The following is a 14,994-nucleotide window of genomic DNA, read 5'->3' as shown; positions in this document are numbered from 1 at the left end:
ATTTTTGATAATGAATAGTGAAAAATAACCTAAATATCTCCAAACACAGGAATCTCAGTTTCAAATAACCTACTCTTTTTCTTGGGAGGTGGTGGGGGAGGGTAACAGGAATTGAACTCAAGGGTACTCAACCACTGAGCCACATCCCCAGCCCTGTTTTGTATTTTATTTAGAGACAGGGACTCACTGAGTTGCTTAGATCCTCGCTTTTGCTGAGGTTGGCTTTGAACTCGCAATCCTCCTGCTTCAGCCTCCTGAGCTGCTTCAAACAACTCACTCTTTAAAGATCATCTCCCATTCTTTCCAGATTCTTCACATTATAAAGTAACTCAATTCCAATAATTCTCCTTTTCATTAGAACAATCCTGTGATCCTGACATTGTTTTATTGTCACTTAATCCCTGATGTCCTCTCTTCCCTCTAAACAAAACGTCACTTCCAATCATTATACATACTTCCTTGCTCCTCTCCCCCTTAGCTGTACATCTGCCCAATGAAGCCACTATTGTGGATTAACTCTGAAAACACTATGTCTGTGTACCTATAGTGGCATGTCTAACCACAGGGGAAAAAAACAGGATGTTTATTTAAATTAGCAATCATAAAATTCAGAAACTTCCTTGTTGCATCCTTCTCACACCCTCCCAGATTACTATTTTATACTTACTCTTCTTCCTTTAACTAGCAACACTCAAACCCACTGCCACTCAGCTTGATAATCTTCTGATTTCACTGAAAAAACTGAAACAATCAGAAGAGAATTTTACCCTAAATCTTATCTACATTTTTGCCCACATTTTGGTGTAGGTTCCTATTATTGTAGATTAATTATCCCTTCTAGTATACCAAGTTCACTTCCTACCTGTGCACTCAATCTCATAACCTTGACTCCAGCAATTCCCACTGTTCATTCATAACCTTTAATTTTTCCTACTTAATTGTCATCATAAGAGCATGTAGCTCTTTTTCCCATTTAAAAAACAAAACAAATATCACAACTTTATCTGGCTACTGTTCCATTTCTCTCTTCTTGATAGCAAATTCCTTGAAAAATATTCCTGATTTTTCTACTTCTATTCCAGTCAGGTTTTAGTGCCCACCACTTCTCTGCTCTTTTCCAATTTATTGCCAGGCTGTTAAACCCAATGATCATCTCCATTCTCATCTCCAAACTATTTTTAGCATTTAACACAGTTAATCTTCTCTTCCTGAAACACTTTCTCTTGGCTTCTAGGTCTTTACATTTACCTGATTTTCTCCTACTTTGCAACTTTCAAGGATCCTCCTCTTCCTAACGGTTAAATATTGGCTTACCTGGGGCTCAATTCTTGAACTCTCCTCTATTTTATCCACACTCACATGACAAGTAAACTCACCCATTCTCAATGCTCTGAATACATCATCCAGCCAATAATTGCCCAATTTATGTTTTGAGGCTGTCTTCATTTCAGATCTATTTGGCTACTTGGACATTTCCTAGGCATCTTATTCCTAAAATATCCAAAGCTGGACTCCTGGCATTCCCACTAAACCAGATCCTATTACAATGCTCCCCATCTTGGGTAGCAAGGTTTCTAATTGCTCAGGCCAAAAAAATTTTATTACTTTCTCTCTCTCACATGTCTACATTCAATCTGTCAGCTTTATCTTTAAAATCTATTCATAATCCAACTACTTCTTAACACTTCAATCTAAGCTACCATCATATTTTTTAAAAAATACATTTATTTATTTTTATCTGGTGCTGAAGACTGAACCCAGTGCCTCACACATGCTAGGCAAGTGCTCTATCACTGAGCTACAAACTCAGCCCCATCATCATCTTTTGCCTGCCTCATCTCACCAGCCTTCTAGTTAATCTCTCTGCTTCTGTTTCTACCGTCTGCAATTTATTCTCAACATAGTAGTAAGACAGATCCAATGAAAACATAGGTCAGATCTTGTCCTTTACTGAAAATCCCCAATGGCTTTCATCTCACCAGGATAAAAGTTGCAGTCATTATCTTTAACAGCACTACCTTATTTACAACCTGCTCTACCTTACCCACCCCTTTCTCGTCATGATATTGTCCCATCCACAAGGCTCCTCAGGCACACTCTAATCCAGATTCTTCCAGATACCCACACAGCTAACTGTGTCACCTCCTTCAGGTCATTATTTAAAAGTTACCTGTTCAAATTTTCTAAATTTTCAGCCTAAATATTACCATTTTATATTCCCTTTCCTGAAAATACTTTTCTCTCCTTAACACTAACCATCTAAAATACTATATAATTTACTGTTCTATTAGTGTGATTTCCATACTCGAATGAAAGCTCCACAAGGGTAAGAGTTGGTCTATTTCATTATTACATCTCAAATGCCCAGAATAGTGCTTAGGCATGTGGTAAGATCTGTAAATTATTCATTAAATGAATGACTTATTTAACAAATTATTCTACTGTGCCTCTATTGGATATTATATAATCATCCTTTATTTTTAGGTATTGGGTACTAAACTCACGATAGATATATATATATATATATATATATATATATATATAAATTTTGAGCTAGGGTCTCACTAAGTTGCCCTGACTGGCCTCAAACTTGCAATCTTCCTGACTTAGTCTCCTGAATAGTTGAAATTACCAGGTGTCGGCCATTGCACATGGCCAATCATTCCTTTTTTTTTTTTTCTTTTTCCCCTCTCTTAACTTTATTATTTTCTTATTGATTCTTTTTGGTTATATATAACATTAGGATTCATTTTGACATAATTATATAATCACAGAATATAATTTGCTCTAATTCAGTCCCCAGTACTACACCTTTCCCTCCCAGCATTCCTCCCACGTTCCCTTTCCTATACTCTACTAATCTTTCTGCTATTTATAGTTTTTTTAACTAGTGCCTCATTTTTTAATGAAAAGATTATAATAATATGTAAAAATGGGATTCAAATATTTTTTATATCATAAATATATCAAAGTTTCTTGAAAAGCAGTACAGTGTATATGTTGAAAAACACACATGGACCTGAGAATAACTTCTTAGAACCCTTGCCTTTCATTGGTTCCTATCAGTGTGACCACTGTCATGGTACTTGAGCTTTCTTTCTTCAAAGAAAAATTAAATTAAGAACCCTTTCATAAGAATATTCAAAAATATAGAGATAATGTTTGTAAATAAGCCATGATATATTAAGTGTTAAACAAATGTGAGCTTCAATTCTACTAATAGCTGACACTGACTTTTAAGTATAATTTCTGACAACTTAAAATGTTTTCTTTTCTATGCCAGGTAGTAGACATGACTGTTTTTATATCTTTCTCTGGCTTTCAGCACACCTGAAATATTTCCTAATTTTTGAAACAATAAAAAATTAACTTTTACTAAAAATCAGCCCGAATTTTTAATACCTCTCATTTGAAGGGTTATAAAGCTCTGTCCCAAAGCACAAATTTAAACATGAAAATCAGATTATCAGTCCATAAATGTCTTAAATTGAATGAGAAAATAAAGATTTTTATTTTTAAAAAGATTTGTGTGTTACCCTAACATAAATTAGAATTTTAATATTTCTTACCTCCTATCTAGTCAGGTGGAAAGAATATCAATAGATTAGAAAAAAGATACCAGTAAAGGTATTTCTATTAATAAAATACCTTGCATGAGGCCTAGGTTTGTCCCTGGTACTGCTAAAAAAAACAAAAACAAAAAGAACAAGAACTTCATATCATTCCAGTCTTATTTTAGACATCCATATCAAAATTTAATGATCATACCACTTGCTTAGGTAAAGGATGGTACAGAACCAACTCCCTCGATGCTTCTGAGGAAGACCAAGGCAAGAAAGTACAAGTTTCAAGGCCCTGGATCCCCAGCATCAAAAAAGAAAAAAATCCTTAAGAAAGCACTAGTCTAGCTGGGCCTGGTGGTGCACATCTGCAATCCCAGCAGCTTGGGAGGCTCACACAGAGGGATCACAAGTTCAAAACCAGCCTCAGCAAAAGTGAGGTGCTAAGCAACTCAGTGAGACCCTGTCTCTAAATAAAATACAAAATAGGGCTGGAGATGTGGCTCAGTGGTTAAGTGCCCCTGAGTTCAATCCCAGGTAACCCATACACAGAAAGAAAAGGAAAAGGAAAAGGAAAAAGGAAAAGGAAAAGGAAAAGGAAAGGAAAGGAAAGGAAAAGAAAAGAAAAGAACTAGTCTAATATATACATTCCCTCATAAAAGACACCTACAGGGGAGGGAGGGGGTATGAATAAGAACCGACATTTTATAGCAAGGCTCAGTTAAACATGGCTAATGAATAAGGTGGTCATCTGAACATTAACTGTGGTCAGGTCCAAGTTGGAAATGAGATAAACTCAAAAGTAAAAAAAAAAAAAAAAAAAAGGTACACTCAAAAACTGTTCCAGCTTTGTCCTTTAGTGGGTTGTGGAAATAAAGAAATGAAAATGACACAAGAGTAATAAAGAGTTAAAAGTAAGACTACTTAAAAAAAAAAAAAAAAGACTACCTCTAAAACCAGCATATTTTATTTGCCTGATATATTCCACTAACATTTTTAATTCTTCTTTCCCCCAGATTTTTTTCTATAAACGATTTCATGCCATTTGCCTGAGACAAATGAAGTACTGTAGTTGGAAGTATTTTGTGAGGCATTATGAACTATAACTTTCCCCTCAAAAAAGATATTTAAAAAAAAAACACAAATATAGGCTAACATCTGCTCAGGATCTTTTTTTTTCTGAAAATGCTATTGGTGTTTCTATATTCACATGATTTAATTTTATAAGACAATTCTTCAAGACCAAAGATTTTTTCATAATAAAACTGTGATCTTTTTTCCCTAATAACATAGTATGGTAAACTGAATAGAATGCTTCCCCATCCTCAGATTCTTAATTTGTAGTTCATAATATTCATGATATGCGATAACCCATACTCTCCACACTCATCAGGATGACGTACTTTTTACTTTCAGTAGACCGAAGTGCGGGGTATGATTTAATATTAACCTTACTCATGGTACCTAAAAAGAAAGCAAATGGTAGAGCAGCAGCTTGGGTGACAAGAATAAGGAGGATGATTCACAACAATATATCCATAGGGGTCTTTTCTCTATGAAAAATGTAGATCTATCAATTTCCAATTGATAGGCAATAGGTTATATAAGTGCAAATAAGTCATCTAGAAAAGGGAGGAGAGAGAGTTCCCGTAAGAAAATAGGAGTGACCGCTTTTGAGGAAGACTAAAGGCAAAAAAAAAAGAGGAGTTTAACAGAATCCATTCCCTTGTAAACAGAGCTGTGGAGTGGAAGAAGTATTTTATAGCAAGGTTCAACACACAGCTAATGAATTGTACACAGGTGTGGATCATCTGATGTCTTCCCATGTCCAAGTCAAAAACAGACACAATCAAACATAAAGTTAAAAAAACAAGTCACCCAGTTGAAGCAACTGAGGCTTGGAGGATAGGTAATTTGTTCAAAGCTATATAGCTAATCAGTGGCAGAGCCCTGACTAGGACATAGTTTGAAAGTGAGAAACTTCATCAAAGCGACTTGTCCCAGGAGGTGTCAAATGTCTATTTTTTTCAACTATTCTTTCCATTATGTCCTAATTTTTACTACATATTAAGTGCCACTTTATAACTGATACATAGGATAATCTTAAATATATACATTTTCAAATTAGACAGCACCACATTAATGGTTAGGTGGTAAAATTGTATTTTTGAAGTCTGATGTTTGCAGATATGCACACAGGTTTTTGACATTTACTATGTTCATTATGTATCATTAAGGTAACATTTAAAATTATTATATATTTTGTCATTTTGTCTATACTTATTAACAAATTAGCATTTTCTAATTGATGTAACAAAAGCTTTGATGTAATCTGTTAGATTTTGCATTTTTTTTCATTACTGTTACATTTAACCTCAAGAATGACTGACTGGGTTGGGTGGTGCATGCCTGTAATCCCAGTTACTCAGGAGGCTGAGGCAGGAAAGTAAAATATTCAAAGCCAGCCTCAGCAACTCAGAGAGGCCCAAAGCAACTTAGTGAGACCCGGTCTCTAAATAAAACGTAAAAAGGGCTGGGGATGTACCAGTACTGGGTTAAGTACCCCTGTGTTCAATCCCCATTAGCCCCCGCCCCCCCAAAAAGAATGACTGATTCCTTACATTATTATATTAATATTGTGAATAATCATGTAAAATGTTTTGAGACAGAGTACTATATTTATTAATATAAATTATGGCTTTTTTTTCCATTTAGTAGGAACTGTTCCATCAGTATAGAAAACTAAGAACATTGTTTTTCACTGTATAATCTGGCATTTGTCGTAAATTAAAGCTTATTTTTCTGTTTAAAAACAAAAATTTGTTCAATAAAGAAAAAAAAGAAGTCACCCAGTAAAAGTTGTTTTATATTTTTGTGGGGTAAGATTAGAAACTGGATCACAGTATGCAACTGATGCTTCCACTCATCATCCCCCTACTGTAGCATCAAGATAAAAGCCAATGCTGGGCATCATGGCATATGCTTATTAATCCTAGTGGCTCAGGACGCTGAGGCAGGAAAATCACAAAGCCAGCCTTATCAATTTAGTGAATCCCTATGCTTAGTGAGATTCTGTTTCAAAATAAAAAATAAAAAGGGCTGGGACATGACTTAGCACCCCTGGATTCAACCCATAGTACTTTATTTGAAAAAAAGAAAAAAAAGATAAAAAGCACTGAAGTTTTTCAAAGTGAAAGTTCCTACGATGTATGCCAAAGACCCTCAACTAAGACCCTTCTAGGCTTACAGGAGGTACAAATAAGAATTTTAGAATGTGTGCAGGTTATTTACATGTCCTTTAAATAAAAAATCTGTTATCTTGGAGGGAAGTAGTTCAAAAGTATAAATAACTTTGCTTAGGGTAGAAAGAAATTCATTGATCAAAGCTTCCTGCACTTTAAGACAGCAATAATTAGTTCTACTGTAATGATTTGTTCTATTTGTTTGTCTGTAGATTATGATCCTGTTGGCTTGAGCATAATGTGTTACAGATGATTTTCTCTACCCTTTTACAATTATTCTTAAATGGAATGTAATTATCTTCTCAAGGAGCTCATTCTCTCTAAGTAATCACCAAGATGTCTAGGAAAAAGGAAGCGCTACTTTTTTGTGCCACTAGAATAAAGCCACTTCAGTCGCACAATCCTATCTTAGGAAATGTCTATTTTTAACTATAACCTAGGAGGATGGTCAGTAAATAAATAAAAACTTCATTGCTAAATTTACTGCAGATGGCAACAATATATCAATATAACCTAATATCTATTGCTAAGTAATTGAATTCAATTTGTCTTCAGCACTTAAAAAAGCTCTGAAATTCTTACTTTAATTTCAACTTGCTCTTCCATTTCTTTAGTTTTTATTGTAGTGTATTCCTTTTCAAGCCTAAGAAGAAAATAAAAAAAAGTTAAATGAAGGTATGTTTTCATTAAAAAGTAGTTATTAGATTATAAAATTTAAAAATACATATTAACATAAAATACAATTTAATTTTCCTCAGTTTATCATTTGAGATCTTGATATGAGTAAAATCACCTGAAGAGTTACATGGAGTTTTACAAATGATCACTTTGGCCAGGCTCAGTGGCACACACCTATAATCCCAGTGGCTCAGGAGTTCAAAGCCAGCCTCAGCAACTTAGTGAGGCCCTAAGCAACTTAGTGAGACCCTGTCTCAAAAGAAAAAATTTTTTAAAAGGGCTGGAGATGTGGCTAAATGGTTAAGCACCCTGGGATCAAACCCTACTACAAAAATAAATAAACAAACCAACCAATAATTACTTACAAATGACAAAAATAAGTGCCATACTACAGTGAAGTTTAGAAAGTGAAACACATAAAGTACCAAATACAAAACTAAGTTGACAAATTCTACTCATCCCTAAACCTATGAAAGAACCAACTATCAATTCCCTTCAAATTAAAACACACCTGCACTGTTCAAAAAATCCTAACACTAGCACTGACTTAAAAAATTATGGTAAGGTTAAAGGAGCAATTCTTCCTTATAGAAGAATTCCAATTAAAAATGTCTATAGAAGGAATGAGGCAAATACAAAATTTATCATTAGAATGTCACAATAATAACTGCCACAGACAAAAAAAATACCAGTGGATCACTTAGTGACCAAGGTTTACACAGTCTTAAATTATATTTCTCAAAATATTTAGTAATTACTAAGGGAATATAGTAAATACATGGTACAGAATCCTGGTAGGTAGCACCTGAGCTAACTGATCAAGGCTAAAATCACAGTAATACAAACTGAATATGTGTCCCTGTGAAGATGTAGTAAGAGGGACATACTGCTTCTTTGGACTTCTTCCTAGTAATGCATATACCTCAAGTAAAAGAAATCATCAAACAAACCCAAATTGAAGGACCTTCTACAAAATAACTGCCAAGCTCTTTTCAAAAGCATTAAGGTTATGGGGTTGGGGTTGTGGCTCAGTGGTACAGTGTTCGTCTAGCACACATGAGGCACTGAGTTTGATCCTCAGCACCACATAAAAATAAAATAAAGATATTGTGTCCACCTAAAACTAAAAAGTAAATATTTAAGAAAGGTTATGAAAGTCAAGAAAAAAACTGTAATCCCAGCTACTCGGGAAGCTGAGACAGAAGGATCCCAAGTTTGAGGCCAGCCTAGGCAACTTAGAGAAACCCTGTCTCTAGAAAAGACTAAGAGGCTTGGGAGGCTGAGACAGGAGGATCACAAGTTCAAAGAACTGTCACTGACTAAAGGAGAGTAAAACATGACAAATAAGTTAATAAGCTATTTTACCAACTCTACTATAATTCTAAAATGATCTAATTCTATAATTCTAAAATTATCTTTAAAAATTTCATAGGTCAATCCCACCCATGGTGGTTCATGCCTGAAATCCCAGTAACTCAAGAGACTGAGAAGGATTGCAAGTTCAAGGCTAGCCTGAGCAACTTAGCAAGACTCTGTCTCAAAATTTAAAAATTAAAAAGATTTGAGGATGTAACTAAGTGGTAAAGCACCCCTGGATTCAATCCCCAGTTTAAAATATATATTAAAATATATATTTATATATAAATTAATTAATTATATAAATAATATATTATATATGTATACATACACCAAAAACTAATCCCATCAAATTATTTTTTTCTGGTTCTCAACCAATTACTGCAAATATTAACCAGATCAGGCATGAAATAATTTAACTGTTGCAAAGATTAAATTCCTCCTCAAAGGACAAAAACCTATTTACTATCTATATCCATCATCTCACTTAGCTAACAGAAACTTGTTATAGGTTTCTACACTCATTCTGAGACATAAAAACTTGCCTCAACTCACACATCCCTGACTGCTACAACACTATGTCTCTCATTAAGGTATGAAAAATAATTTATAAAAGATTCCAGGAGATGTAAAATATTTTGAACAATGGCTGCACTGTTGAAATTAGCATATAGCCTTTGAAAACAACTACTTTGAGTAATTGATTATTATGTACTATGTGAAAATGTCATTGTTATTCATGTAACCACCTAAAACAAAACACTAGGAGTCTTCACTTAATCTTGCTTCTCAATTCGGTCACCAAACATGTTCAATTCAACCTCCTAACAATGCTTTAAACTTCACTATTACTTCTTCATCTCCAAAGACAATGGGGTTTTTGTTTGTTTATTTGTTTTGTATTGGGTATTGTACAAAAGGTTCCTTTATTTTTTATTTTGGAAAAAAGGTCTTATCCTCCCATGTTCTTGGATAGGCAGAATTAATATTGTCAAAATGACCATACTACCAAAAGTGCTATACGGATTTAATGTGACTCTATTAAAATTCCAATGACATACTTCACAGAAATAGAAAAAACAGTCAGGAAATTCATTTGGAAAGATAAGAGGTCCAGAAGAGCCAAAGCAATCCTTAGCGAGAAAAGTGACTCAGGAGGTACATAATACCAGTAAATTATACTGCAGAGCTGTAGTAACAAAAACAGCATGGTATTGGCACCATGTTATGGAACAGAGTCCTGCCAACACACATACAGTTATTTCATACTAGACAAAGGTGCTAGACAAAGGTGCCATAAACATAAATTGAAGAAAAGATAGCCTCTTGGATTCGGGATATGGCTCAAGTGGTAGCACACTCACCTGGCATGAGTGAAGCACTGGGTTCAATCCTCAGCACCACATAAAAATAAAAAATAAAGATATTGTGCCCACCTAAAACTAAAAAATAAACATTAAACAAAAGAAAAGATAGCCTCTTCAAAAAAATGGTGCTGGGAAAACTGGAAATCCATATGTAGCAGAATAAAGTTGAATCTCTATCTCTCACCCTGCACAAAAGTCAAATCAAAGTGGATCAAAGACCTAAGCAAAAGACCAGAGACTCTGCAACTACTAGAAGAAAAGATAGGCCCAACTCTATACCATATCAGCTTAGGAACTGACTTCCTCAATAAGACTCCTAAAGTGTAAGAAGTAAAATCAAGAATCAATAAATGGTAGCAAACTAAAAAAATTTCTTCATCACAAAGGAAACAACCAACGTGAACAGAGAGTCTATAGAATGGGAGAAAATCTTTACCACTAGCACTTCAGGTAGAGCATTCATCTCCGAGATACACAAAGAACTAAAAAAAAAAACTTAATACACACACACCCACACACAAAAGAAAAATAACCCAATCAATAAGTGGGCTAAGGTACTGTGAAATACGATCAGTCAAAAAATGTATGAAAAATGTTCAAACATCTCTAGCAATTACAAAAATGAAAATCACAACTACACTGAGATTCCATTTCACTCCAGTCTGAATGACAATTATCAAGAATACAAGTAAAGGCTGGGCATGGTGGCACATGCTGTTCATCTCAGAGGCTTGGGAGGCTGAGACAGGAGGATCACAAGTTCAAAGCCAGCCTCAGCAAAAGTGAGGCACTAAGCAGGGCTGGGGATATGGCTCAGTGATTGAGTGTCCCTGAGTTTGATTCCTGGTATCAAAAAGAAAAAATAACAATAAATGTTGGCAAGGATGTGGGGGAAAAGGTTCACTTACACATTATTAGTGGGTCTGAAAATTGGTGAAACCACTCTGGAAAGCAGCATGCAGATTCCTTAGAAAACCTGGAATGGAACCACCATTTGACCCACTTATCCCATTACTTGATTTATACCCAAAGGACTTAAAATCAGTATACTACAGTGACACAGCCACTTCAATGTTTATGGCAACTCAATTCACAATAGCCAAGCTACGGAACCAATCTAGGTGCTCTACAACAGATGAATGGATAAATAAAATGTGGTGTATATATACACAGTGGAATATTGACTATAAAGAAGAATGAAATTATGGCCTCTGTGGGTAAACGGAAGAAACTGAAGAATATCATGCTAAGTAAAATAAGACAATCTCAAAAAAACCAAAGACTAAATGTTCTCTCTGGGAAGGAGAACAAGGGAAGAGAAGATTAGAAGTTCATTAGACAGATAAAGAAGAATGAAGGAAAGTTAGGGGGGATGGAAAGATGGAAATACAAAAGACAGTAGAATGAATATCTTTCCTATCCTTATACATGAATATACAACCAGTGTAATTCCATGTCACATACAACCACAATAATGGGATCCTAATTAGAACAAGTTATACTGATTCTATGCATGTATAATATGTCAAAATATACTCTACTGTCATGTGTATCTAGAAAGAAGAAGTAAAAAAAGAGAGAGAGAAAGAGAGAAGGAAAGAAAGAAAGAGAGAGAGAGAGAAAGAGAGAGAGAAAGAGAGAAAGGAAGGAAGATAGGTCAGTCGGTCAGTGGGTCTTGCAAAGTTACTGAGGGTCTCAGTAAGTACATGAGGCAGGCTTTAATATTAGAACAGTTTTAGATTTACAAGAAGATTATAAAGACAGTACAGAATACTTAGTACCTCATCCCAGTTTCCCCTATTATAACATGGTACACTGTTACATGTAATGAACCAATATTAATATATTACTGTTAACTAAAATCCATTCCTAGATTTTGCTTAATGTTCTTTTTCTGTTCCAGAATACCACATAAAATTTAGTTTTCATGTTTCCTTAAGCTCATCTTGACTGTAACAGTTCCTTTTTCTTTTCTTTCCTTTTTTTTGGGGGGGGGCGGGGGGTGGCAATGGGGCGGCAATGCTGGGGATTGACCCAGGGGTGCTCTACCTTATATCCCCAGCCCTTCTTATTTTTTGAAATAGGGTATAAGTGTCAAGGCTGGTCTCAAAATTACAACTTGCCTGCCACAGCCTTCCAAATTGCTGGCGATTATAGGCATGTGCCAGCACACCCGGCTAAGCTGAGAGTTTCTCGTTTTTTGATGAGATTCACGGTTTTGAGTTAGGTTATATGTAGAATATTTCTCAAATGGGATGTGTCTCATGTTTTTCCTCATGATTACACTGAAGTTATGGGTCTTTGGGAAGACCACAGAGTAAATGTCATGTTAAATGGGTACAAACTCTCTACAGATCTGGATCAGCTGACTGAGGTACTGCCTGCCAGGTTTCTCCATTGTGAAGTTAATTTGTTCCTCCTCCACTGAGAGTTGCTTTTTAGAACTTCATTGTGGCTTGTCTAAATTATTAGCATAACTGTGCTCTCCACTGCCAGTTTTATAACTTAAGTCTTTTCTGCACACTACCACCAGAGTGGTCTTTATAAGATGTTGATTTGGATCATGCCTCTACTGGTGTTACATTGCTTTCAGACTAAATTTCAAAGATTTACAGAAAATAATCAGGAGTTACAAAAAATAACCAGAAGATCACAAATAAACAACCTAATGATGTATTTCAAGCCCCTTGAAAAATAAGAATCAATCAATTCCAAAACCAGTAGAAAGAAGGAAATAATTAAGATCAGAGCAAAAATCAATGAACTTTGAAAATAAAAAAAAATACTAAGTATCAATGAAATGCAGAGTTGGTCCTTTGATAAAACAAAGAAGATTGATAAACATTTAGCCAAACTAACCAAACGGAAAAAAGATCCAAATTAATCAAATTAGAGATGAAAAAGGAGAAATCACTAGAGACATCACAGAAATCCAGAGAATCATTAGAGATTATTTTGAAAACTTACGCTCCAAAAAATTGGAACACCTAAAAGAAATAGATACATTTCTAGACACATATGACCTAGAAAAATTGAATCAAGAAGACACAGAAAATATAAACAGATAAAAAACTAGGAATAAGACAGAAGAAGTAATAAAAAGAATAAATAATAAATAAAATAAATAATAATAATAATAATAATAATAATAATAAATAAAAGTAATAAAAAAGAAAAAAAGCCCAGGACCTTATGTATTTTCAGAATTCTGCCAGACTGGAAAAGAACAACTAATGTCAATGCTCCTCAAATTATTCCAGGAAATAGGGATGGAACACTTCCAAATTCATTCTATGAAGCTAATATTACCTTCCTACCAAAACGACATAAGGACATATCAAAGATAGAAATCTACAGACAAATCTACTGATGAACTTCGATACAAAAATCCTTAAATAAACTGTATTCAACAGTATATTAAAGGGACTGTACATCATGATCCAGCTGGTTTTACTCAGGGTTGTAAGAATGGAAATAGGCAAATCAATAAATGTAATTCACCACTACAACAGAACTAAGGACAAAAAAAAAAAACACACACACACACAGTCATCTCAACAGATGCACAGAAAGCCTTCGACAAAATGCAGCACCTCTACATGATAAAAACACTAAAAAAATTGTGAATAGAAGGAGCTTTCATAAAGGCTGCATACAAAAAACCCAAAGTCACAGTGAAAGGGGGAAACCTAAAAGCATTCCCTTTAAAATCCTAGAAAATACAAGGATGTCCACTCTCACCCCTCCAACTCAATATAGTACTAGAAATTCCAGCCAGAAGATTAAGCAAGAGAAGAAAGGGATATAAATAGGAAAAGAAGAAGTCAAATGATCACTGTTCGTAGATGACATGATCCTGTACTTAGGAGATCCAAAAAGGTCCATCAGAAGACTTTTAGAGCTAATACACAAATTCAGCAAAGTTACAAAATCAACATACAGAAATCAATAGTTTCCCATACACGGATAATGAATTTGCTGAGAAAAAAAGTAGGAAAACAATCTCATTCACAATAGCTTCAAAAACAAAACACAAAACAAACAACCAACCAAAATTCACACACAAAAACACCCCAAGGGATTGATTCCAACATGGCGGCAGGCGCAGAGAGATCAAGTCTCTGACCTCTTCAGCTGTGCAGGCATAGGGAGTCGTAAACAACCTAAATCTGTTTGCTCAGGATCACTAGGCAATGCTGAGCTGACGTGGATCTGGGGCGAACAGTCTGGGCCTCTCAGAACACACTCTGAGCCCGGATCGGCTGAATTCAAGCTCCTGTTCGCCTGCTTCCCGCAGACAAACAGCTGTGACTCAGCACTAATCCATCCGGCTGAAACAACTGGTCAGCCCTTCTCATCCTACGGAGGTAAATGCCTACCCAGCCTTCATAGGTAGTGGCCACAGGTTTGAAACGGGGCTTGGGAGAGACAGTAAGGACCCACCCGTTGCATTGGTCGCCCGGCAAAGGGAAACGAACTGTGGCCATTTGCAAGAGATACCACCATGGCAGAGAACTGACGTCATCAGACTGCGGCGGAGGAGATAACTTCATTGAAACCTGAGGCTACAGGTGTGTAATTCCCTAGCCTTCCCTCTCCACACATTGGGGAAACCTTAAGGGCCCCTCCCAGCTCTCCTGTGAGCACGATAGCCAGACCCAGAAAATCAGAGGTGGTGCAGGACCCGTGGCGCGGGACCTGCTGCGCGGAACTACCGCTCCCACCAGTGCTGACAGCTGAGGTTTCTTGCACCAGCTACCGGGGGAGTGGCTACCGGAGGGCAAGTAAAAT

The 14,994-nt window shown here is 35.7% G+C and overlaps 1 protein-coding gene across 9 annotated transcripts in view; it reads right to left on the bottom strand.

Annotated features, from left to right (window-relative positions):
* EVI5 (ecotropic viral integration site 5) overlaps positions 1-14,994 on the bottom strand; it is a 214,385-nt gene that overhangs the window by 103,487 nt on the left and 95,904 nt on the right. For all 9 annotated transcript variants that reach the window (XM_081305335.1, XM_081305339.1, XM_081305333.1 and 6 more), the window contains one exon: positions 7,385-7,445. In XM_081305335.1, coding sequence (XP_081161461.1) covers positions 7,385-7,445 — 61 coding nt within the window. The remainder of the gene's footprint in view (positions 1-7,384; positions 7,446-14,994) is intronic.

This window comes from Spermophilus citellus (genome assembly GCF_964194105.1).
Source record: "Spermophilus citellus genome assembly, chromosome: 9".
NCBI lineage: Eukaryota > Metazoa > Chordata > Mammalia > Rodentia > Sciuridae > Spermophilus > Spermophilus citellus.
The sequence above is the reverse complement of the archived record's forward strand: the minus strand, read 5'-3'. Positions and strand labels throughout refer to the sequence as shown.